The sequence below is a fragment of the Theropithecus gelada genome, chromosome 2, assembly GCF_003255815.1.
Source record: "Theropithecus gelada isolate Dixy chromosome 2, Tgel_1.0, whole genome shotgun sequence".
Lineage (NCBI taxonomy): Eukaryota > Metazoa > Chordata > Mammalia > Primates > Cercopithecidae > Theropithecus > Theropithecus gelada.
The window spans coordinates 120,797,609-120,824,772 of record NC_037669.1 but is presented as its reverse complement, the minus strand read 5'-3'; the positions used below and the strand labels follow the sequence as shown (position 1 = coordinate 120,824,772).

The following is a 27,164-nucleotide window of genomic DNA, read 5'->3' as shown; positions in this document are numbered from 1 at the left end:
TAGATTTCCTCTTCCACCCACTGCCTCTTTTCTGGGCACCTGGAAGCATCAAGGTGTGAAGTCAAACCAGACGTGTCTGAGGAGAGTGTGGCTTGCCTTCCCTGCCAGGCAGAATTTCCTGAAACTGGGCTAATTCTTTGTAGGAATGTGAAAGCTGAAAATATTAAAAAATAATAATTGAAAAAACCACAGGAAACAACTTGCATGTACATAGGTCTTGAAGTGAGTGAAGTGGCTGTGTTTTCTCTTTGGGGGTGGGCATTTCTTTTGTTTTTGTAGAAGAGATTGAGATGATACTCTATTCTAATCAAAATTAGAGATTTGTAGTGGGACCAGAAATTACGTACCTAACACTCCTGCCAATTTTCCCCGCGTCCTGCTGGGTTGAAAGTTCCAGAGCTGCTGTCAAGGCCTCGTGTTTGTCAGACACCCGCGCCTCCTGTGAGATCGCAGCCATGAGCTGGGGGTGAGTTCACAAGCCCACATCCCCCAACCGGAACTATGCACCCAGGTGTGCGGGCAGGGCCGAGCCCCCCAGGAATCCAGGATAAGGCCAAGGTTTTCACCAGGATTGTCAAGGCTGGAGAAGTAGGTGGCTGCCTCGACCCTCCCTACACGGGACCCATTCTTTTTTTTGGGGGGGGGGCGCGTGGGCAGGGTCTTACTCTGTCACCCAGGCTAGTATAGTGGCATAGTCTTGGCTCACTGCAATCTCCACCTCCCAGGTTCAAGCGATTCTTCTGCCTCAGCCTCCTGCTGGGACTACAGGCGCGCACCACCATGCCTGGCTAATATTTGTATTTTTAGTAGAGACGGGGTTTCACCATGTTGACCAGGCTGGTCTCAAACTCCTGACCTCGTGATCCGCCCGCCTTGGCCTCCCAAAGTGCTGGGATTACAGGCATGAGCCACTGCGCCCAGCTACACAGGACCCATTTTTACTGAATGAGACTCGGGAGTCTTGACCTGGTGTCTCCTGCCCACCGTGGTCCCAGGTAAATCTGAACGGAAGCAGGTATGAGAGTCTGTCCTCACCTTCGATTCCCCCACCCCACCCTGGGCCTCACAACAGTGCTACCTAAAAAAGTCTCTTCCCCCAGTCACCTGCTAACCTGGTGAATGGTCAGCAGAAGAGGATCCGACAGGAGTGTAAATGTGAAATAGTATCTTGGTTGTACCTGTTTGTGGTTTAGCTTTGTATTTAAACAAATAAGGAAATAAACTTGAGAATTATTTGTCATCATAAAGTTGAAACAAAATTATTTTAAAAAATAAAATTTTATTTTAAAATAAAATAGCTAATGAATGTCGTACATTACAATTACATTTCCTTTCTAAACAACTTTTTTGTTTTCCTTTGAACTGTCTGTCTGCTTTGTTTTCTTATCACTAATTCAACCACAGATGCTTCTCTATTGTGTAAATCTTTTGGTATGTTCAAAGATACTTGGAATTTCTGGCCTCCTGGAGAAATTTCTCCCATAGCCATGTGCCCTACTCTAATTTAGATTGTGCACTCTAGATCTGATGCCTAGATAATCTTCACCAACCTCGGAATCCTCGCATTGTACTATACATGGTTTTTCTTCTCTTCTAATGCATCCCATTTCCTGCACTGCATGTATTTCTCTCCTAGTTTATTATTCCTCATTCTGATGACGTATACCTTTCTTTCATTGGCTTCCTCAGAACTTCATGTGAGTAAAATAGTTTTGAGTATGTGGCTTCATTTTATACCTACACTTAATTGACCATTTAGTTTAGTGTAGAATTCTATGTTGTAAATTTTCTTTCATTAAATATTGAAAAGCTTTTTAAAGTAAGCTAAATACTTAAATTGTTTGTATAGTTGAGAATTGTACCAATTTGTAGACAACTTGTTTTTTTTCCTTAGTGTGTTTAATTTTTTGAATACTTAATACATTCACATGTTTAGGAGAATGTTCATAGTAGGGAAAAAAAATGTACTGAAGTCTTCATCTCATTCATGACCCCATCTGCAAAGTTCCTACCCCTGTAACCACTGTCTTTAACTTTTTTTTTAAGAGATGGGGTCTTGCCCTGTTGCCCAGACTGTACTCAAACTGCTGGGTTCAAGCGATCCTCCTGCCTCAGCCTCCTGAGTAACTGGCATATAGGCAGGCACACATGCCCAATGCTAACTTTTTAAGTGTCCTTCCAGGGTTTCTTCATGTATATGTAGAAGATTACTTGACGCTATTCTTTTTCTCCCCCCTCCCTTGTTTTGTTTTGTTTTGTTTTGTTTTTTGAGACAGAGTCTCGCTTTGTCGCCCAGGCTGGAGTCCAGTGGCACTATCTTGGCTCACTGCAAGCTCTGCCTCCTGGGTTCAAGCTATTCGCCTGCCTCAGCCTCCCGAGTAGTTGGGACTACAGGCACCCGCCACCACGCCCAGCTAATTTTTTTGTATTTTTAGTAGAGACGGGGTTTCACCATGTTAGCCAGGATAGTCTTGATCTCCTGACCTCGTGATCCACCCGCCTCAGCCTCCCAAAGTGCTGGGATTACAGGAGTGAGCCACGGCGCCTGGCCATTTCCCCCCTTTTAAAATGCAAATTGTAGCGTATTTCTTGCTGTATGCTGTGTCTTGCTTTTCCCCTTAACAATGTATCTTGGAGACATGTCCATATCACTACATGGAGAGTTCTTGATTTTTAAAAGAGAGCTGCATAGTATTGCACTGGATAGATGTGCCATAATCTACTTAATGGTTCCCTATTGATGGACATTTAAGTTTAAATAAGTTGTTTAAGTTATTATGTAGTTTCCAGTCTTTTGTTATTTTAAACAATGCCTCCGTGAATACTCTTATAAACACTTAACTTTTGCACACATGCAGGTAAATCTATAGGATAAATTCTTAGGAGAGGAGTTTTTGGCTCACAGGACATATATGTACGTTTATAATTTTGATAAATATTGCCAGGTTGCCTTTTGCAGGAGTTGCTCCGGTTGTATTCTTCAGCCCCACCAGTGGTTACGATACCTATTTATTCCAAAGCCTCACTAGAGATACTGTGTGGACAAATTTTGGGGTTTTGCCTATCGTTTATGAGGTAAACAGTGTAGCTTAAATTTCTATTTTTTCTTTTATACTTTTTAATTAATTTTTTGAGAGTCTTCCTCTGTTGCTCAGGCTGGAGTGCAGTGGTGCAATCATACTCACTGCAGCCTCAACCTCCTGGGCTCAATAAATCCTCCCGCCTCAGCCTCCCAAGTAGCTGGGACTACAGGTATAGGCCACTATGCCCGGCTAAGTTTTGTGTTTTTAGTAGAGAAGGGGTTTTACCATGTTTCCCAGGCTGTTCTTGAACTCCTGGACTCTGCTTCAGCCTCCCAAAGTGCTGGAATTACAGGTGTGAGCTGTCGTGCCAGGTCTGTTTTTTTTGAGTGATGCTGATCCTTCTTTCATATGTTTAACAGCCCGTTTATCCTCTTTTGTGAATTATCTCTTCAAATCCTTTGTTCATTTTACTATTTCAATATTGATATTTTCATCTTGTTTGATTTCCAAGAGCTCTTTCTAAATTAGATTAATATTTTATCATGTTTTTTCCCTCTAGTTTGTTTTCTTTTGATTTTGCCTATGCTTTTTATGCAAAGTGCTATTTTTATTTAGTTGAACTTATCAATCCCTTAGAATTGAAGGCATCTCTGGCTTCCAGTGTTTCCAAGAAACCTGACCCCATTCCCATGTCACCGCCTCTCAGGTAAAGAGCAGGAACTTTGCTCCAGTACGCCCCTTCCATGTGACCTCTCCAATCACAGTCCCTCACTTCCCCCAAAATGACTTCACTTTTATAGTAATCAGTCACTTCTTTGCATTTACAAGTTTTACCACCCAAATGCATATCTTTAGAGACTCCAATTAGTCTTACCTTAAAAAAAAAAAAGTTATCTGGGATGTGTTTTACTCTCTAGATTACTTCTCCATTTTTCCCCTTTGTTTTTCTCTTGAAGAACTGGACTCCTTGACCAATAGGGTTTTCCACAGGGTGAGTCTTGCTCATTGCATGCTCATCATTCAGCTCAGTATATCCCTCAATCCTCTATTTCTTGCAAACTGGCAGCTGGACTCAGAGATTTAATGAAACTCAGGTTTGCCATATAGGAGGCAGAAAATGTCGGGTTGTTTCTCCTGTTAAAATGATGGTAGCTACAGATGCTAAAATGTCTACATGGGTGGTGGGTTGGGGAGAAGTTGTTGCAAGATGGTGGAATTCTAAGTCTAAATTTTATTTTTCGTTTATAAGTTGAAACACCCTTTATTTTTATTATTTTTTGAAACAGAGACTTGCTCCGTCACCTGTCTGGAGTGCAGTGGTGCCATCTCGGCTCACTGCAACCTCAGCCTCCTGAGTAGCTGGTATTACAGGCATGCACCACCACGCCCAGTTAATTATTTTTCTTTTTTGTATTTTTAGTAGAGATTGGATTTTTTCATGTTGGCCAGACTGGTCTCGAACTTCTGACCTCAAGTGGTCCACCCACTTTGGCCTCCCAAAGTGCTGGGATTACAGGCGTGAGCCACCATGCTTGGCCCATTATTGCCTTTTCTTCTTTGAGTTCTTCCCCTTCAGTTTGCTCTCTTTCTGTGATTCCTGTTATTCACAATTTGCACCTGTTGGATTGGTCCTCCGTGTTTCTTAACTGCTTCTCTTTTTGTTTCACTTTTTCTAGGAAATTTCCTAAACTTTATTTTCCAACTCTCTGTTCACCTTACTACTTCTGCCATCATATTTTATTTTCCAAGAGCCCTTTTTTGTTTTCTGTTGATTTCTGGCTACATAAATTATAACTTCCAATGAACAGTGCCTTCTTTAAAGAAATGCTCCTTCTCATAACTCCACTAACATAACAGTAAATTAAGTTTTACCAAATTCTAAAATGAATAAGAAAACCTCATTGTGATACTGAGGAACACTAGAGAACCTAGTCTCTAGTTTTTAAACTGGTAAGTACTGGCCAAGAAGCCTGTCTCCTGCCATTCCTGTACTAACTGGACCACTTGGTGACAGAATAGTAAATAGCCTCCTCTTCTTGTATGGATGCAATATTTTCTCCCTGAAAACAGTGAGTTTTTAAATAACTTTCTTCTATCTAGCATTGTGTCTGTTTCCTCCAAGTTGTCTTTTTTGCTGCTTGTGGATTTGTTCAACTTTTAATACTAGAGATTTTCTTTGAATATCTGAGGATCTTTGGATGTCCAGTCATACTTATAAGTAGGGCAATATCTAGGATGTTTCTTCAGGGAAGATTCAATGTAGTATCTTTAGATATTTCTTCCTGGGCCGATGCCTAGAGAGAGCTGTTTGGGTCTTTGTATCTTGTAATAATAGTATTCCTGAAGTCCAACTGGAAAAAGAAGGCTGGAGAGGTCTCAACTTGCGCTATGTGTATTTTTATGCAGTCTCCTGTTTTCAGTATGATGCTCCTCTAATCCTCAGCTGTGCCCACCGTCCAAAGATTGTTTTACCTTCCCCAGAGGGGAAAACCTCATTCTTATTCTATAGTTGGAGAGGGAGTCATTTGTTGCACTGAGTCAGGGAAGAGACCTGGGGATCTAACTGCTTATTTTTTCATTTGCAATGAATCCATCTGTTTTTATCCCCATCTTTGCATCCCTTTCTGAAGACATCTGGGTCAGCCACTCTTGAGATTTTTGAGGGTCCTGAGGTATAAATTGGATTGCCACTCTGCTTTCTCCACTGCTGGCTTCAGTGTATGTCCAGTATATGTGATTTACCGGAGGATTTTATTAAAACTGCAGATTGGTTCCATAGATCTGAGCTGGAGCCTGAGGGTCTATGTGAATAGTAGTCTCCTAGGTGATGCTTGGAGCACCCTTTGTGTAGGTGGGGCTCAGTCATTTACCATCTGTCTGTTCATTTTCTAGCCTCTGAAATTTTGTCCTTGGAGATTTATACATTTTTTTTAAAGTTACAAAAATTTTCAAACATACGTACAAATAGTTAGAATAACCATTAACCAGTGGTCAATCCTGCCTCATCTACACTTTCATCCACTCGGCCCCCAGCACACCCACTGCATTATGTTGAAGCAAATCCCAGACAACCTATTTCATCTGTAAATATTTTAGTATTTATTTAAAACAATAGTGACATTTAAATATAAACACACATATTAATTTGTTAGGGCTGCCATAACAAACCACCACACACTGGGTGGCTGAAACGACAGCTCTGGGGGCTGGAAGTGTGAGATCGAGGTTCCCAGGGGTGGTTTCTCCTGGGGCCTTTTGCAGCCTGTAGATGGCTGTCTTCTCCCCGTGCCCTCCCACAGCCTTTTCTCTGTGCACCAGCATCCCTAGTATCTTGTGTGTACGTCCAAATTACCTCTTCAAAGGTTCTATCTCCAAATATAGTCACATTCAGAGGTACTGGGAATTAGGGGCTTCAACATATGAATTTGGGGGGATAGAACTCAGCCCATCACACCGTAATTTCCCATTGTCTTATATATGTAATTGTTTGTTGCCATGAATTCAGATAAATTCTACATTTGCACTTAGTTGATATATCCTAAGTCTCTTAATTTTTTGGATTGTTGTTGAAACAATTTATTGAAGTAACAAATTGTAATCCTATAGAGCATACCATCATGTGGATTTTCTTTACTGCATCCTGTGGGGTCATTAAACAAGTTCTTTTGTCATCTTTCTTGAAATCAGTAGTTGAATCTACAGGTTTGATCGGGTTCTAATTTTTTGGCAAGCCCACTTTGTAGATAGCAGGGTACTCTTCCGTTTCCAACTTTGGGTATTAGTATTGTTGATGATGTTTGGCTGCCTCCATTTAGTACATCAGAGGTGGCAAACTGGGCAGTTTCCAAATTTTATCATTCCTTATTCACTCATATTAGCTAGAGTACTTCCAAAAAATGTAAACATCCCCTCACTTACTCTTCTGTCACCAGGTGGTCCAGTTAGTACAGGAACGGCAGGAGAAAGTCTTCTTGGCCAGTGCTTAGCAGTTTGAAAACTAGACACCAGGTTCTCTAGTGTTCCTCAGTATCACAATGAGGTTTTCTTACTCATTTTAGAATTCGGTAAAACTTAGTTAGGCCGGGCGCGGTGGCTCAAGCCTGTAATCCCAGCACTTTGGGAGGCCGAGATGGGCGGATCACGAGGTCAGGAGATCGAGACCATCCTGGCTAACACAGTGAAACCCCGTCTCTACTAAAAATACAAAAAATTAGCCGGGCGTAGTGGCGGCGCCTGTAGTCCCAGCTACTCGGGAGGCTGAGGCAGGAGAATGGCATAAACCCGGGAGGCGGAGCTTGCAGTGAGCCGAGATCACGCCACTGCACTCCAGCCTGGGGGCAACAGAGCGAGACTCCGCCTCAAAAAAAAAAATAATAATAATAATAATTTTAGGCAGAGTGACTACAATGGAGAAAAGGAACTAAGNACCCCCCCCCGGGGGGGAGAAAAAAAGAGACTCCCCAAAAAAAAAAAAAAAAAAAAAAAAAAAAAAAAAACTTAGTTTACTGTTATGTTAGTGGAGTTATGAGAAGGAGCATTTGTTTAAAGAAGGCACTGTTCATTGGAAGTTACAATTTATGTAGCCAATTTCCCACTGTTGGAGAGTTACATTAATTCCAGGTTTTTACTTTTATATCTAATTCTGTGAGATGAATATTCTTTAAAAATAAGTTAAAACACTCATTTTTAGTGTATAGTTTGAATTTTGAAAAATGTAGATACTTGGACTCCAATCCGAATATAGAACATTTTATCTCTACAGAACGTTGCCTGGTTCACCTTTGCCCCAGCCTGGCTTCAGATTTCTACCGATGGTCTCTCTGGCCATAGGGATTCATTTTTCTGTTTTGAATCCCATATAATGGGAACCACACACTCTATACCCTTTTTTGCTAGGCTTTTTTTGTTCGGCAGCGATATGGTTTAGATATGTGTCCCCTCCAAGTCTAATGTTAAAATGTGCTCTCCCATGTTGGAGATGGGGCCTGTTAGGACTTTTCTGGCTCATGGGGGCAGATCCCTCATGAACGGCTTGGTGCCATCCCCTTGGTGGTAAGCGAACTCTCCCTCTGAGTTCACGCAAGAGCTGGTCATTTAAAAGCATGTGGGACCTCCCCCTTCTCTCTGGCTCCTACTCTCGCCATGTGAGATGCCTGTTCCCCTTTTGCCTTCCGCCATGGTTGTAACTTCCTGAGGCCTCACCAGAAGCCAAGCAGATGCCAGCACCATGCGTCCTGTGTAGCCTGCAGAACTGTGAGCCAATTCAACCTCTTTATAGGTCAGGCACAGTGACTCACGCCTGTAATCCCAGCACTTTGGGAGGCTGAGATGGGTGGATCACTTGAGGTCAGGAGTTCAAGACCAGCCTGGCCAACATGGCAAAACCTTGTCTCTACTAAAAATACAAAAACAATTAGCTGGGTATGGTGGTGCGTGCCTGTGGTCCCAGTTACTCGGGAGGCTGAGGTAGGAGAATCGCACAAACCCAGAAGGCAGAGGTTGCAGTGAGCTGAGATCACGCCACTGCCCTCCAGCCTGGGCAACAGAGCAAGACTCTGTCTCACAAACAAAAATACCTCTTTATAAATTAATTACCCAGCCTCAGGTATTTCCTTATAGCAAGAGAAGAATGGCCTAACATAGCATGTTTTTGAGGCTTTTCCCTGTGTGGAGCATATATTAATTTTTATTGCTGAGAAGTATTCCGTTGTCTAGATATACTACAATTTGTTTATCCATTTTCCTGTGGATGAATATTTGGGATATTTCCACTCTGGGGCCATTGGTGAATAAAGCTCCTACATATATTTGTATACAAGCCTTTTTTTGTTGTTGTTGTTGTTGTTGTTGAGGTGGGGTCTTACTCTGTCACTCAGGCTGGAGTGCAGTGGCGTGATCATGGCTCATTGCAACCTCTGCCTCCCAGGTTCAAGCGATTCTCCTTCCTCAGCCTCCCAAGTAGCTGGGACTACAGGTGTCTGCCACCATGCCCAGCTGATTTTTGTATTTTTAGTAGATATGGGGTTTCACCAAGCTGGCCAGGCTGGTCTTGAACTCCTGACCTCAAGTGATCCACCTGTCTCGGCCTTCCAATGTGCTGGGATTCCAGGCATGAACCAGCATGCCTAGCCTCTACTGACCATTGAATTTCAGACTTCTGGCCTCCTGAATGTGAGAGATTAAATTTCTGTTGTTTTAAGTTGTGTTAGTCTGTTTTGTGTCATTATAAAGGAATACCTGAGACTGGGTAATTTATAAAGAAAAGAGGTTTATTTGGCTCCTGGTTCTGTAGACTGTACAGGAAGCAGGGCACGAGCATTTGTTTCTGTTGAGGCCTCAGGAAGCTTCCAGTCATGGTGGAAAGCAAAGGGGGAGCAGGCGTGTCACATGGTGAGACAGGGAGCAACAGGAAGAGAGGGGAAGTCCCAGACTCTTTATTACCAGTCAGCTCTCTCATGAACAAATAAGAGTGAGGACTTACTCATTACTGTGGGGAGGGCACCAAGCCATTCATGAGGGATCCACCCCCATGAGCCAAACACCTCCCACTAGGCCCCACCTTCAGCCTTGGAGATCATATTTTAACATGAGATTTGAAGGGGACAGACGTCCAAATAATATCATGAGCCATTCACTTTAAATTTACCACCAGTCATCTGGGCACGGTAGCTCATGCTTGTAATCCCAGCAATTTAGGAGGCCAAGGCAGGAGGAATGCTTGAAGCCAGGAGTTTGAGACCAACCTGGACAACAAAGTGAGACCCCATCTCTAATACAAATAAAAATTTTTTAAAACTTAGCCCAGCATGGTGGCACGAATCTGTGGTCCCAGCTAGTTGGGAGGTGGAGGCAGGAGCATTACTTGAGCCTAGGAGTTCAGGTTTACAGTGAGCTTTGATTGCACCATGGTACTCCAGCCTGGGCAACAGAGAAAGATTCTGTCTCTTAGAAGAAAAAAAAAATTATTTTTTGCCTATTATAATTTGTTATGGCAGCTCTAGGAAGTTAATATATTATCTATCCAGGATTGCAAACAATTTCTTCTAGAAATTTTAGTTTTACTTGTACATTTAGTCGTATGAATCCTTTTTTAGTTTATTGTTGTGTATGGTGTAAGGCAAGAGTGAAAGTTCATTTTCCCCCATATGGATATCCGCTTTCAGCACCATGAGATTGATCTTGGTTTTTCATAGAGACTTCTTATCTGGTTGGGGACGTGTCCTTCTGTTGTTTGTTTTTATCATATTAGATTTTGTTAAATGCTGTATCTGCATCTCTTCAGGTGATCTTATAGTCTTTCTCCTTTATTCTGTTAATGTGGTGAGTTACATTGATTGACTTTCTAATGTTAAAACAAGTTTCCATTGACCATGATGTATTGATGGATTCAAGTTGCTGATAATTTATTAACAATTTCAGCTTCCATGTTCATGAGGGATGCTGATCTATATTGGTTTTCTTGAAATGTCTTTGGTATCAAGATATTTCTACTCCTCGTGAATTGAGCTGGGAGGTACTCTTTAAGTTTGGTATTTTTTCCCTAAATGCTTGATAGAATCCGTCAATGAAGACATCTGAGCCTCTGAGCCTATATTTTCTTTGTGGGTAGGTTTTAAATACATAATCAGTTTCTTTAATAGAGATTTTTTTTTTTTTTTTTTGGGAGATGGAATCTCACTCTGTCACTTAGGCTGGAGTGCAGTGGCACAATCTCGGCTCACTGCAAGCTCCGCCTCCTGGGTGCAAGCAATTCTCCTGCCTCAGTCTCCGGAGCAGCAGGGTTTACAGGCCGAGCCACCATGCCCGGCTAATTTTTGTATTTTTAGTAGAGACAGGGATTTCACCATATTGGCCAGGCTGTTCTCGAACTCCTGACCTCAGGTGATCTGCTGGCCTCAGCCTCCCAAAATGCTGGGATTACAGGCGTGAGCCACCGCACCTGGCCAGTTTCTTTAATAGAGATATTTAGGGATCTTTTGGATGGAGGTTCAGTAGTATCTTTCCAGAAATTTGTTTGTTTCATCATACAGATTTATTGGAATAAAGATGTTCAAAATAGTTCCTTATTCTTTTAATGTTTCTAGGTATTCACTTTCCTAATTTTTGCAATTTCTTTCTTAATTTGGCTAGAGATTTATTAATTTTATTGGTTCTTTTTTTCCCTAAAGAACCAGTTTTGTATCATTGATTTTCTTTCTGTTGTTTTGGGGTTGTTGTCGTTGTTTTGATTGATTTGCTTATTTATTTATTTATTTGAGACAGGGTCTTCCCCTGTCCCCCAGGCTGGAGTGCAGTGGCAGAGTCTTGGCTCACCACAACCTCCACCTCCTGGGCTCAAGCAATCCTCCCACCTCAGCCTCGCAAGTAGCTAGGACCACAGGTGGCCACCACCACACCCAGCTAAGTTTTATATTTTTTGATAGAGACGAGGTTTTGCCATGTTGCCCAGGCTGGTCTCAAACTCCTGGGATCAAGTGATCCTCCTGCCTCGGCCTCTCAAAGTGCTGGGATTACAGGCATGAGCCACCATGCCCAGCCTTATTTTTTTTCTGTTTTCATTTCATTGATTTCTGCTCTTTTTTTTATATCTTCCCTTTAACCTACTTTGGGTTTAGTTCACTTTTTTAAGTAAACTTAAAAATTTAAGTTTACGTTATTGAATTGAGCCCTTCTTTTTGAAAACAGACAAATATAAGAATATCAGAAGAGGCCGGGCACAGTGGCTCACACCTGTAATCCCAGCACTTTGGGAAGCCAAGGTGGGCAGATCACTTTAAGTCAGGAGTTCGAAACCAGCCTGGCCAACGTGATGGAAACCCCATCTCTACTAAGAATAACAAAAATCAGCCAGGCATGGTGGTGTGTGCCTGAAATCCCTGCTACTTGGCAGGCTGAAGCAGGAGAATCACTTGAACCTAAGAGGCAGAGGTTACAGTGAGGTGGGACTGTGCCATTGCACTCTGGCCTGGCCAACAAGAGCGAAACTCCAACTCAAACAAAACAAAACAAAACAAAAAGAATATCAGAAGAAAAAAACTCAAAAGTATAATGACTTTTACAAATATATTACAAATTAAAATTGAATTTTGAGTTTTACCGATATTCTTACATTTGTATTGTGTCTTTTCAAAGGTATTTTTTCTACTGTACCTTTTTTTTTCTGATAATATAAATAATACATCCTGTTAAAAAAATTTCAAAGGATATAGAGAATAATAAGGAATGGCAATAGTCAGGATAGGCCAAATCCCATTGACTTAATGCAATAAAGGTTTATTTCTTGCTCATACTATACACCCATTGTGAATCGCCAGGAGCTTTGCTTCACACGATCACTCAAGGACCCAGGTTGACAGAGGCTCCACCATCTTGTAATGTGCCATCTGGAATGCATTGCCTCCCCCGCTCCCCAGCCCACGACAGGGAAGACAACACTGAAGGGCAACTCATCTGCAATGAAATGTTTTGGCCTGGTAGCCCATTAACTGTAGGGATCAAAGAACAAAAATCCTCCATGGGCAGAAGCAGAGATGAAGCAGGCCTGTGGGTGAGCACTAATTCTACACTGAAGGAGAATAATAAAAATCACCTGTCCCCTACCCTGAGATAACCCCTGCTTGCTGTCTTCTGCCTAGCCTCACTGGTGTTCCTTATCACCAACCTTATGTTTGGGTTGGTGGGAATTACTCCTGCTTCTGGCAGATCACTGATAATTCTTGGTTGTGTTCTACCTTTGTGCCTCTTTTATCAGATTTTATCAGTGTATAAATAAGACAGGAAAAGACAAATCAAGGATCTCTCACTAGTTGTCTTAATAAGGAAATTTCATATTTCTTTTTAAAACTTTGCTTTAGAATATCTCTGGAAATACATACAAATAACTGGTATAGTGTTTGTATCTAGGGAGGGGAACTGGCTAGACAACGCTGGGCAGAGTGGGGGTATTGGAGGATTCGGTGGGACAGGTAACTTTCACTGTAATACACGTCTGTCACCCAATTTTTGTATCATGTAAATTATATCACCTATTTTTAAAAATAAGTAAAAAACATTTCTATATTTTCTTACTTACTGAATATAACTGTACTGTGCAAATGAATAAATGCAAAACATTAACAGAGTTGAGTGACATTTTATTTTTTTCCACTGAATTTGGATACATGTCAAGCAAAGACCACATTTCAAATACAAACTCTTCAAAGTTTATATTTACCTTTTGGAGGGTCAAAATTTCATTATCCACATGGATAGTCAAGTCACAATCCTATGGATATCAGTAATCAATACAGTTGCTGTTATTTGAATGTTGCTTTTTAATTTTTTATTTTCTTAAATTAGTATTATTTTTTTGAGACAACTCTGTCTCACTCTGTTGCTCAGGCTAGAGTGTAGTGATGCAATCTCAGCTCACTACAACCTCCCCGTCCCGGGTCCCCCTGAAAGAGGGAACAATAATGTTAATTACCCACAGATTGTATTTGCTCCAGGCTTTCAGCATTATGTCTGTACTGAATTAAAGCAAGCAGCTCCAGCTGTTTGAGGCTGCTTTCTTTTTGGCCATTAGTGCCAGCCAGCCCACTAGCTGCTGTTACACTGCATATCTGTGTCTGAGTACTCCTTTCATCCGTTGCTTGGCCAGGGTCTGCGGGGCAGACCCAACAGCTGGTGCCCTGTGTGAAGAACGCTGCAATGGACTGCGACGGAACCCTCGAAAACAAAGGTGAAGAGACTGTGCAGTAAGCAAGTAATTGGAATTGGAGCCCTCTTGGGATTTCCAAGTTCCAGGGAATTTTCAAGCTAGGGTTTCATCATGGGACAACACTTATTTGCTCAACAGAAACAGCATATAAAAGTATTGAAACAACTGCTTAAAGCTAGTGGAGCCTCGGTTTCAGAGGCTCAATTAAGGGACCTAATGCAAACTTGTTTTCCATAACCCATAGTTCCCAGAAGGCACGTTAGACTTAGAGCTCTGGGAGCAAGTGGGAAGAAATCTTAAATGACAATCATGCATAAGGGCAACGGGGTCCCAGTAACATCTTTTAACATTATGGGCCTTAGTTAGGGCTGCTTTGACCCCACTCTACACAGAAGAGCCTAAAAAGGGAAGGGAGGAAGAACCGTCATCTACCCTACTGCCGCCTTCTCCTCACTCAGTCCCACCGTTACCGGGTAAAGGTGCCACGGAGGAGAGAGATTTTCTCAATAAATTGGAAAAAGGACAAGGGATACACTACAGTTATGGGACCCTGTCTTAAGCAGCATTAGAAAGGGAGCTCTTGGTCTGCCTGGTAATGCAAGATCAACAAGGCAATCGGGTACATGAACCCATTACTTTCAACACTTATAAAGAGATAAGAAAAACCATTAGAGAAAATGGAGCCACTAGCCCATTTATGAAAGGATTAACTGAGGCCATAGCAGACAACTTCTGTATGACCCCATGGGACTGGTCAGTGCTAGCTAAAACAACTTGAGAGGCCAGTCAATACCTCCTCTAGAGGGCAGAATTTGATGAATTATGTGCCGCAAACCCCTTTATGCAAAGCCAGACAGAACACAGCTGTAACTGCTGTGCTTGTCAAACCTGTTGTTGCACACATCTGTACTCAACAAAACCTGATGCGAAAAACAAAAGGGAGAGATGTAGATCGGTCAGAGTGGTGGGAGAAACTGTAGGGAAAGGAGCAGGCCTTCTGGAAGGTTGGAAGGCTCTGTATAGCTTTGGGGGGAGAATAAGCTGAAGGCAGCTGTTTTCTGACCTTGAGGCAGAGGGCAAGGAGTAGGTACAAGGACGTGTAGGGGGATTTATCTTAAATAGGCTTTTTCACTTGTGTGGTCCAGAAACCAACCTTTGCTCATCCACACGCATGACTGCTCCCTGGAAGGGGGAATAATAATGTGAATTACTCACAGATTATGTTTGCTCCAGGTTTTCGGCATTATGTCTGTACTGAATAAAAGCAAGCAGCTCCAGCTGTTCGAGGCTGCTCTCTTCTTTGGCCACTAATGCTGGGCAGCCCCCTAGCTGCTGTTACACTGCATATCTGTGTCTGAGTACTCCTTTCATCTGTTGTTCGGCCAGGGTCTGTGTGACAGACCCAGCATAGATGAGAATTCAGCTGTCTGCTATTAAACCAGACATTAAAGCAAGTTGTGAAATGTGAAACAATGCCACTGTGCTCACTAAATTATTGTTTGGTAAAATATAGTAATTTTTTACCATATTATTTAAATAACATTTAAAAAATGTTATTGATGTTAACATGCAACAAGGGTCAAAGGGTCCTGCAACCAAACACTTTGAGGACAGCTGCTTTATCCTGTGGCTGGAAAACTATAAAGTAAGATTCCTTTAAGTAAATGTGGTATATGCATCAATCTCTTCATTTTTGATGTGCTTTCAATACAAGTATCCCCTTTCTTCCTTTTGCAAGAAAGAAACTAAGAATGTAAGCAGTTAGTTACTGGCTTCAGTCCCACAAAAAGCTACAATTTTTCTAAGCAGTGATCTGGAACCACTTTAACTGGACTCTTGCTATTAAGATAGCTCTTAATGTTTCGTTTTCTTTTCTATCTTTCACACAGAGCTTACTCACATAGCATTTTGGTATACCAAAATGAAATGCAAGGAACCAAAAATAACATAACTGAAGGCAGTAAAAGCAAAATTAAATAGGAAGATCATCAGTCAAAGAAGACCCACTGGAGAGTAAGTATGCAAGTTGTTAAAAATTAATTGGGTTACAAAGGGAAAAACAGAGATTGGGTCAGTGAAAGGAAATCATGGTTTGTTTCCCTGAGGCCCTGCTAATACCTCCAAACTGGGCCAGATGGTAAAGCAAGATACCTTGAAAAGGACTTTCGCATTAACTTTTCAGGTTGCATGTGAGTTGATTCACAAGTAGTTTAAAGAATCATGCAGGAAAAGGACCAGATCTTGTAAATCTCTGAGTCCCTATATTTACTGTGAACATTTTTCTAGGGAAAATTCAGGTAGCTAATCAAAGGATTTCTGACTTTTCCAGGGAGTTGTTTTAAAAACAAAATATTGGAATTTTGAACACTTATAGTGGTTTATGGGGTAATTGGGGTAGAGTATATAAAATTGGTCTCATCTAAGAAAGCTCTGATTGGTTTCCATGATCGTGGTATTCAGGAACTATTGTAAATTGGCCAAAATCTTGTTTTCCAGTTTCTTCCTTTCGCTTTTTATTGCCTCAAGTTGTCTGTCTTCCCTGCTCTTATTTTTCTTCTAGCTTTATGATTCTCTTACATATTCCATGTCGAACTTGTCGTCTTTATTCCAGTCATCTTCTGAAGAGGTTCTTGGTTCCTGCCTTGGTGGCTGTAACTGATTCTCTTCCTCCTCGGTGGACCTTCCTTATCCCCTAGGAGACACAAGGGTCCTCCTCCAGGTTCTCCTCCTCCCTGCTTTTGTCATCTTCCAGGTGCCTCCACAGGTCAGAGTCAGTGATGAAACAGGAAGTTGGAAAACATCCCTTGGATGTTGCCTACCTAGCTTTTCTTTTCTTTTTGCAACAGTCTCAATCTGGCACCCAGGCTGGAATGTAGTGGCATGATCTTAGCTCACCACAGCCTCGACCTCCTGGGCTTGGGTGATCCTCCCGCCTCTGCCTCCCAAGTAGCTGGAACTATAGGTCCCACCATCATACCCAACTAATTTTTGTATTTTTTGTAGAGACTAGGTTTCACCATGTTGCCTAGGCTGGTCTTGAACCTCTGAGCTCAAGTGATCTACCCACTTTGGCCTTCCCAAAGTGCTAGGATTACAGGCATGAGCCACGACCCCCAGCCTGACTTGGCTTTCCTTACTTTAGAATAGGAGTTATAAAAGTTAAAATTATGTGAGACAGATGATTCTATTCTTTTATCCTAAAGTTACATTTCTGAAAAATGGGTCTTTATAAATATGAATCCACACGATTTCCTCACCCTCATTTTAAACCAACATTGGTTGTTTAAAACTAAGCCTTTTTTGTTTCCATTTTTGGCACAAGGGGGACTTCCTACAGTCTTACTCATCTTGGCTTCTTTATCCAAGCAACACCACTTGCAAGACCAATGGCATTTGTCAAGTCGGCAGCTACGTTTCTCTGCCCTTGTATATCAAATCTGGAAAGCAACTTTTTTGGATAGGATCAAATTAAACTGTACTATGTTTAAATACAGGGGAAAAAAAACTTGAGTGTGGGAAGTACTTGTTTGATTGGGTCTTTTATAGTTATGAAAATAGATTTTGTATTATAATTGCCTTTACACATACACACGTTTCTGTAAGTAGATTCATTATTTGTATACCTTAATAAGTTATCTTATGACCGATTTATGGCCATGAGAGTAATGGTTCAATCTGTCGACAAAACTGTCATCAAAACTCTCTCACAGTGAATTTTTTATTTTTATTTTAGGTTCAGGGGTACAGGTGCAGGTTTGTTTTATAGGTAAACTCGTATCATGGTGGTTTTTTGCACAGATTATTTTGTCACCCAGGTACTAAGTCTAGTACCTAATAGTTATTTTTTTCTGCTCCTCTCCCTCCTCCCATTCTCCACCCTGAAGTAGACCCCAGTGTCTGTCGTTCCCTTCTTTGTGTCGATCAGTTCTCATCATTTAGCTCCCACTTGTAAGTGAAAACATGTGGTATTTGGTTTTCTGTTCCTGCGTTAGTTTGCTAAGGATGATGGCCTCCAGCACCATCCATGTTCCTGTGAAAGACATGATCTCCTTTCTTATGCTGCATAGTATTCCATGGTATATATGTACTACATTTTCTTTATCCAATCTGTCACTAATGGGCATTTGGATTGATTCCATGTTTTCACTATTGTCACACTGATTTCTTTACCTTCAGACAAAATTATTTAATCATCAGTGACCTATTTTTCGGCAAATTTAACTTTTTCAGTTTTCAGACTCAGTACTCCATTTTTTTCCTTAAAGTCTGGGAAACAAAGTATAACACTACTGTATTGATAACTTGATATGTACCTTTTTAGCCTTTTTCTATGCATGTATAACTTCTTACATGACATGCTGCTGCATAATTTTGTAACCTGCATTTCACTTAACTAAACATACTGTGGAAATTTATCATGACGTTTTTTTAACGTGTACCAAATTCACAAGGCTTAAAATTTAACAAATGAAGGTAGAGTGAAAACTATGAAAACCAAGTCTTCCTCCTATCCTGAGAAACATTTTTAATGGCTGCATATCATAAAGATGACCATATCCCTGGGTGAGCCTCCCTAATCCAAAATCTGAAATCTGAAATGCTCTAAAATCCAAAACTTTCTGAGCACTGACCTGATGCTCAAATGAAAGTGTGGGTTTCTGGATTAGGGATGCATTCAAAATTCAAAACACTTTTGGTCCTAAGCATTTCTGATAAGGGATATTCAACCTGTGTTTTGTTTCTTTCTTGTTTTTTTTCTTTGAGACAGGGTCTTGCTCTGTCACCCAGGCTTGGAGTGCAGTGGCACAATCGCGGCTCACTGCAGCCTTGACCTCCCAGGCTCAAGCGATCTTCTCACCTCAGCTTCTCCAGTGGCTGGAACCACAGGTGTGCATCACCATGCCCAGGTAATATATATATATTTTGGTAGAGGGAGCTCTGTATATTGCTCAGGTTGGTCTCCAACACCTGGGCTCAAGCCATCTTCCTGTCTTGGCCTCCCAAAATGCTGGGATTTCAGGCAAGAGCCACTACACCCAGCCAACCTGTGTGGTTTTGAACCCATCTCCAGTTGTTGACATTTGTGGTTGGGTTTGTTGTTCTTGTCATTTTTTTTTTTTTCCTATTTATAAATACTGTGATTGAATAGTATTGTAGAAGTAAGTTTGGGTCAACTCTGTTTTTTTTTTTAAGGATGTGTTTCTTGAATCTCCTTCCTTTCCTTCCAATCCTTTCCTGATTTCTTCTTCTGACTTCTTTCACCATCTCTTTTTCCTGCTTCCAAATGCATGTATTACTGAAGCCTCAACTCCTGTTCCTTTGCCTTTACCTACCGCTTCCTGATGTTCTCATGTATCTATACTCAGTCCCTATTCCTTCCCTCTATTATCTTGTCTCTCCACATGCCATTAACTGAAAGATCATATCCAGAAGATAAACACTTCTCTTTCTTTCCTTTACCTATGTTTCCATTATTTTTAGCTGAAACCATCTGTTTTCAGAGATTCAGGAAAAGATTCAATCTGAAGGATCCTGCAACTAAAAACTTTGAAAACTGTGTTAAGGGGCCCCAAAAGCATAGCTTCTAAACTTCACTGACAAAAGGGACTGGGGTCATGCAGTCTGGAGTCAGAGTGAGGTGGGATTAAAAGCTCTATGTAGTTGTTTTGCATATTGCTATCAAGCTTCTATTTTAGGCATGAGTTTTGGCCCTGGTAGATGAAACCATTTCTCTAAGTTATTAAAACCTGTACTTATATATAGAAGTTAGTAATTTATATTTAACATTTTGGTTTAAAAATCTCTGAGTTCTGGACCATCTGGGTCTCAAAAAAATGACCAAAGTATACACATTAATTTTTATGTTCTGTATTATATAATTCTTATTCATATATTTAATTATTTGGGGAAACGACTGAATTAGGCTTTTAAGAATAGTGGTGCTTGCTTTGTAAAGTTTCAAAATAGGTAACATTAAGGTTTTCTTTTCACTTTTTTTTGCAGGGACGGAAAATAAAAGAAGCAGTGTTTTATCATGTGTATTTCAGCAGGTCTTCTTGAAATTTAAGTAAAAATATGACTGCCCTCTCTTCAGAGAACTGCTCTTTTCAGTACCAGTTACGTCAAACCAACCAGCCCCTAGATGTTAACTGTCTGCTGTTCTTGATCATACTTGGGAAAATATTATTAAATATCTTTACACTAGGAATGAGAAGAAAAAACACCTGTCAAAATTTTATGGAATATTTTTGCATTTCACTAGCATTCATTGATCTTTTGCTTTTGGTAAACATTTCCATTATATTGTATTTCAGGGATTTTGTACTTTTAAGCATTAGGTTTACTAAATACCACATCTGCCTATTTACTCAAATTATTTCCTTTACTTATGGCTTTTTGCATTATCCAGTTTTCCTGATAGCTTGTATAGATTATTGCCTCAATTTCTCTAAAACAACCAAGCTTTCATTTAAGTGTCAAAAATTATTTTATTTCTTTACAGTAATTTTAATTTGGATTTCAGTCCTTGCTTATGTTTTGGGAGACCCAGCCATCTACCAAAGCCTGAAGCCACAGAATGCTTATTCTCACCACTGTCCTTTCTATGTCAGCATTCAGAGTTACTGGCTGTCATTTTTCATGGTGATGATTTTATTTGTAGCTTTCATAACCTCTTGGGAAGAAGTTACTACTTTGGTACAGGCTGTCAGGATAACTTCCTATATGAATGAAACTATCTTATATTTTCCTTTTTCATCCCACTCCAATTATACTGTGAGATCAAAAAAAATATTCTTATCCAAGCTCATTGTCTGTTTTCTCAGTACCTGGTTACCATTTGTACTACTTCAGGTAATCATTCTTTTACTTAAAGTTCAGGTTCCAGCATATATTGAGATGAATATTCCCTGGTTGTACTTTGTCAATAGTTTTCTTATTGCTACAGTGTATTGGTTTAATTGTCACAAGCTTAATTTAAGAGACATTGGATTACCTTTGGATCCATTTGTCAACTGGAAGTGCTGCTTCATTCCACTTACAATTCCTAATCTTGAGCAAATTGAAAAGCCTATATCAATAATGATTTGTTAATATTAATTAAAAGTTACGACTATAGTAAGATCATAATTTTGCAAACAGAAGGAACTCAGGACATATTAAAAAATAAACTGAACTAAAGCTTTTGCCCCTTAACTTTGATACTGTTCACCATGTGTCTTTTGGGGCTATGATACTATTTATTAAATAGTGTTTTATTTTAAAAACGAAATAATTCCAAGAAGTTTTTATAGTTGTTCAGGGACAGTATATTACAAATATTATTTTGTTATTAACACAGAAAATGAAATGAGTTAACATTTGGCCATACTGATGTTTGTGTTACCCAAAAAAACTACTGGATGCAAACTGTTATGTAAATCTGAAATTTCACTGACAACTTTAAGATACCAACCAAAACATTTTTATTAAATGTTCAAATGAAAGCAAGAAAATAAAAATTGTTCTTAAAATGATTTGGTATAAAGTTCAGTGTAAGAGGAAGATTAGCTTCTTTTAAATGTAGCTAATTTTAAAAAGTGTATCTCTGTTCTTAATGCAAATATTCCTGGAAGAAGAGAGTTCTGGTTGCTCACCTTATGGAACTGGAAGTAATGACTAGGTCCCTTTCCATGATTCAGCAGATTCGTTTTCATATTATAACTTGTATGTCACATACTTGCATGTCACATCATAATGACATTAGCAATGTACATGTAAAAGTAGAGTTTTTCATCCTCAGCACTCTTGACCTTTGGGGTTGGTTAATTTTCTGTTGGGGGGGCAGTTTAGCAGCATCCCTGCTCTCTGCCCGCTGACTGGTAGCACCTCCATGCCCAGTAGAAACAATAAAAAATGTCTCCAGACATTGCCAAACCTCCCCCGGTGGATGGGCAGAGTTGCTTCATTGGAGTAAAACAATATGAGTGGCAGAATAATCTTATGTTACTTTAGGAATTAAGCTACACAGGTATTTTTATCACCCATTTATAAATACTATATTGCATAAATCTAAACCTAGCTTTTCCTGAATTGGTGGCTTTTGAATTTTTTTTTTATATTTATAGTAAGATATATTTTTTAACATCATGACCCATAGACATGTATGTATTATGTTTACATGTCATAACAATACCCTTACATATCATGCAAATACATTTTTTAGTGTCATTTTTTAAATGCTGGTTTTGATCCACTAAATTGAGTTCATGATCCACAAATGGATTACTTTCCATTATTTGAAAAAATGTCCTGAAACAAGTGCTATGGAACACTAATAATGGCAAAGAGATTGAAGAAATGTGTCCTGCGTGCCAGGTACCATCTTAAGTGTTTCACATGCAGCAACTGATTTAATCCTCACAGCAACTCTGACAGGAACTATTATCCCCTTCTTACAGATGAGGAAATTTAAACAATGAAAGTAAGAAACTCACTATGATACAACTAGACACTGGGGAAGCTGGGATGCAAACCCAGAATTCTGGTCCAGAGTTCTTGCTCTTTACCACTATATTACACTGCCTTTCACTGACTGTTCTCAAAAAGAATGGTTTGTTTCAGAGTCAAATGTGAAGAATGTTGTTTCTTAATTATTTTTCACTTGAAAATGTACAATGCCCATGAACATCTTAAGGCTTTACAGTGCTATAATGAAGAAGAAACCCATTTACTTGAGCACAGAAGTCTCTTTAATTAGCTAATTAATTAACCATCTATAAAGACAAGTTGGGAAATGCTCCTGGGCACTCAGTCAGGAATTCTTTGAGTAGCAGGTAATACAAACTCAACCTGAGCCATTCTAAGAACAAGCTGGATATTGGAAAGACAACTCGGTAAACTACTAGGAGAATCTCTCTTGAGTTGTTGGTTTCCATTTTGTGTCCACAAAGTGGGTGTTCTGGCTGCCAGCAGCTCAGGGCTTTCATAATTCCAACTTAAAGCATCTCCTAACTTCAAATATATAGTCCCAGGGAATGACTGTTCAGCCTGTCTTCAATCATATGTCCACCTCTCTATGATCAGGTCTGTTAACAGAAGACATGGTAGGGAACAGAAATAACCCCTATAATAGATGCTACAATGTTAAAAAAAAATAGAGAAAGTAGGAATAAAAATCACATTATTCTATAAAAACCAAATGCATATAGAGAGCCAACTATATCGAAAGTTTAGGACAAATAATCCTATGTTCAAGAGAACATCAGGGTGTGTTTAAACAGTTTAAAACATTAAAACCCGGCCCTCTTTCCTTCTCTGTGTTACTTTTTCCTCTAAATATATTGCCTTCTAGTTGGCCAAATATGGGACTGAAATACGTTTAAATATATTGAAATTAATCAGTAAAGACTTAAAACTCTTTGCAGATTTTAAATCAGGAGATTTTAAAACCATTTCAAACCTCACTAAGCTTTTTGTTTAACACAGGATTCCCCATGTCTCACAAGCTTAAGAAAAAAAATTATTCAATGGACCAGCCAAATGGAAGAGGCTTTTATTTGTAAAGAAATGAACTTACAACTGGTCTACAATATATTATTATAATATAAACAATATAAATAAATGATCCTGTAGGCCCACTAATCTTCCATCCAGACCCACACGAAGCAATGTTACAACAATATTCTATATGAAAATGTGCAGGTAACAAAGGTGCAATTACAAGCAAGTTAAGCAGCAGAGTATAAGGTGCTTTAATTTAATAGTTAATGTTGCCATCAACAAACATTTAAATGCTCAATTTACTTCACTGAATACAGACACAACAAATATGAAAATCTAAATTCATACACATGCTACTTAATATGAAAGTGCTTTCTCTTTTTTAAAAAAATACACCAAATGGACACTTTTTACATAGATCAAATGTGCTCTTACAATGCAAAATTAACCTTCATTTTCAGGTTATACATTTTAAAACTGTAGCTATCAACACCAATCTAGGAACTCTAATGCTAAGAGTGCTAAAAACTATTTCATTTCTTGTAAGGAGGACTCTAATACAATATCCAATGTAAAGAATACATCTATATATAATCTTAACATTTGTTTTCTGTAAAGATAAAAAATGTTTTCTTTCCCCTTGGTGATCTTTGTTCATCCTGGGTGGATCATCTTTTGAGGTTTTAATAATACAAAAGTCCTATTTTAGAACAATGGGAGGAACCAAAAGGAGGAATTACAAAATTGGTTAACATGTGCTTGAAGCATCCAAAAAACACCAGTTTATCACAATTGGTCTTTGCTAAAATTAACAACAAAATGTTAATAAGGAAGAAGACAAAAAGTACTAATTTAATAAAAGGCTTGAAATGCCTGCCACCATTGTCAGTATCCATCTATCCAACCTTCATTTACTACAAGCATACTACTACTTTGAGGATAATTTTTGGAACTTATTTTGACTTTTTCCCCTATAGGAAAAACAAAGACCAAGTTTTTGAAGGAGAGGACTGGGAATCTGGTTTAAATGTATACATCCAAAATTATATATCATCTTTGCACATTCAGTTGACTTTTTGAAATTTAATACATATACAAAAAGTATTTATGTAATACACATTTTAACAGCATAAAATATTTGAAAAATTAGTTATACTTTAACAATTAAAACACTTGAAAAGTATTTTTTAAACTAGTACCATGGAATAATTTTTTGAAACCCAGATTATCTGGCTACTTAGATGACAGTCTTCCCGTTTTCAATTAAGTGTGAAAGATTCTAATATAGATTCTAACCCAACATTTTATTTGGATATTTCCTGCTTTAAAAAGCTGCAACAGGCTAGGCGCAGTGGCTCATGCCTATAATCCCAGCACTTTGGGAGGTTGAGATGGGCGGATCACTTGAGGTCAGGAGTTTGAGTCCAGCCTGGCTAACATGGTGAAACCCCGTCTCTACTAAAAATACAAAAAACTAGCCAGGCATAGTGGCGCATGCCTGTAATCCCAGCTACTTGGGAGGCCAAAGTGGGAGAATCGCTTGAACCTGGGAAGGTGGAGGTTGCATTGAGCTGAGATCGCAACACTGCACTCCAGCCTGGGTGACAGAGCGAGACTCTGTCTCAAAACAAACAAACAAAAAGCCACAAGAATGATAAACTATTTTTAATAGGTATTTTCATTCTATATCTTTATGGAGAATGTTAGTATCAACTGATGTTGACATGTAAAGCTGTGTCAATAGGAAGTACAATGTGATTCACAGCATCCCAGAGTGACAAGGAAGGGACCTTAACCCAATAAATGATTCTCCCATTCAATGTTTATCCCCCAAATACTTACCAATTCAAGCATGGAACTGTTTCATGTTTACCCGTTCTGCATTTTAAAGGATGCCCTTTGTATGTATGTGCTTTCTAGAATATTACTGCTTCTTACGTATCTTTAAAAGGTGGATATTTGTAATAGCTTAAAATACAGTAACATTTATTTTGCGTCATCTTAATTTAAAAACAAAAAATAAATGAACGAGTCTGTTCCAGTGATCTCCTTTGAGATTTTTCAGTTTTAGAAAGTTGCTACACTGTCAGGCGTGGTGGCTCATGCCTGTAATCCTAGCACTTAGGGAGGCCAAGGTGGGTGGATCACTTGAGGTCAGGAGTTCGAGACCAGCCTGGCCAACATGGTGAAACCCCATCTCTACTAAATACAAAAATTAGCCGGGTGTCGTGGCGGGCACCTGTAATCCCAGCTGCTCGGAAGGCAGAGGCAAGACAATCGCTTGAATCCAGGCGAGGTTGCAGTGAGCTGAGATCACACCACTGCACTCCAGCCTGGGCGACAGAGCGACCCCGTCTCAAAATAAAAAAGGTTGCTACACTGTCAATACTGGGTAAAAAGCTCTTATATCAACACCAGCTTTTTTTTGTTCTGCCACATGCCTTGTATAGCAACAACTCTGGAACAGATTCAAGTGTTAAAATAATGCCGTGAAATATGGGCTGTCTCAACCTGTAAGTCCTTAATGTTAAGTCTCCTAAATTTTGTAACTTAATCAGGTATAGGGCCAACTGATGTTTAGTATGTGAAATGTGTTATAAAAATTACGATATGATTCACTCAGACCCCTTAGATGTCATCTAGCCTAACCCTTTACCCAATGCATAAAAATACTCCCTCCCAGTTCCAAGTTTATTAAGATTCCCTCTCAGTCAGTTTATTAAGTAGTAATGATTATGTTCACATTTATTTAAGCCACAATGAATTTTGGGGGGAAGATTTTACTTATTACTAGTTCCTCATGTCATGATCACCACACACTGCACATGTAAGTGTTCAAATGGTTTGCTAAATGAATATAAGTACATGAATGACAATATTCATATGTGTTCATATATTCAGTGGTTAACCAATAAGGAGCATTTAGGAAAATGTCCTCATTTGCTTGTTACGTATGAATTTTCTATTTTAATCCTTAGGAGAACAAAGATTGTAGGTGACCCAAGAAATGGATGCTAAACCGAACCCTTAAAAAGGGAAAGAGAATGAAGTAGGAGCAACCCCATTACATGGCCTAGAATCATAGTTTTAGAGCTGGGAGGTACCTCAAAGATGAATTAAACCAAAATCAACCTTTGAGTAGTACAGGGACCATATTGCATATCTGGAAGCTGTTAAAAAAGCTGAGTAATTGCCCAACATGTCACACACAGCTAACCCACTGACATAAAACCCCAGTCTCCAGACCAGTGTGTTAATCCTCATTCATCATCATCTTAATTCATCTATTATTTACTACTGATTATTTACTGTTTAATGCTACCCAAAACAAAAAAATACTTTTAAGGGAAGCATTCTAAATAAAGATTTAAATACTAGACACTTCTGGTTTACTTGAAGCAAGACTAAAAAATTCTTTCTAAAACAGGTTGATGTTTAACTTCACTGATGACTAAACACCCCACCACTCTCACGAACACCAACTTTTTCACCATCGTCAGTTAAAGCTCCACAAAGCTTGGATTTAACACTGATAATATTCCATGAAATGTAACTTTTAGGTCAATAAATGATGGTGACTATCAATCCTTAAGATGATTCCTGGAGTAAATTTAAACAGGTGCTCTAAAAGAACTTACTACCTTACTCTTATATTTAATTAAAACCTTGCTATGTTAGTATAACAGTGTTTTAAAATTATATTGGTTTTCTCCAAACTGAAATTCATTACTCTGCTTCTTTTAAACAACATGTTTTGTTTTCTTTCTATGGATTCATACTGAACACCACTAGTATCACTGAGAGAACCAGTACTTGTAAAAAGCAGTAGAAAAAAAATATTTTTCAAAAGTAGAAAGCTAGCTAGAACCTCATTATGTTGTACCTCTTCTCTAACATTTCAGATTAAAATTGTCATCTTTAAATAAGATTAAATGTCAACAAACTATAAAAGGGAAAAAATA

The 27,164-nt window shown here is 39.4% G+C and overlaps 1 protein-coding gene across 3 annotated transcripts in view; it reads left to right on the top strand.

Annotated features, from left to right (window-relative positions):
* GPR160 (G protein-coupled receptor 160) overlaps window positions 1–20,901 on the top strand; it is a 48,850-nt gene extending 27,949 nt beyond the window's left edge. For 2 of the 3 annotated variants that reach the window (XM_025375574.1, XM_025375576.1), the window contains 2 exons: window positions 15,612–15,735; window positions 19,726–20,901. In XM_025375574.1, coding sequence (XP_025231359.1) covers window positions 19,798–20,814 — 1,017 coding nt within the window. In that variant the 5' untranslated portion in view covers window positions 15,612–15,735; window positions 19,726–19,797 and the 3' untranslated portion in view covers window positions 20,815–20,901. Of the gene's footprint in view, window positions 1–15,611; window positions 15,736–19,203; window positions 19,361–19,725 lie in introns of all 3 variants that reach the window. The other variant, XM_025375577.1, reaches the window with a different exon arrangement.
* The last annotated feature ends 6,263 nt before the right edge of the window (window positions 20,902–27,164 follow it).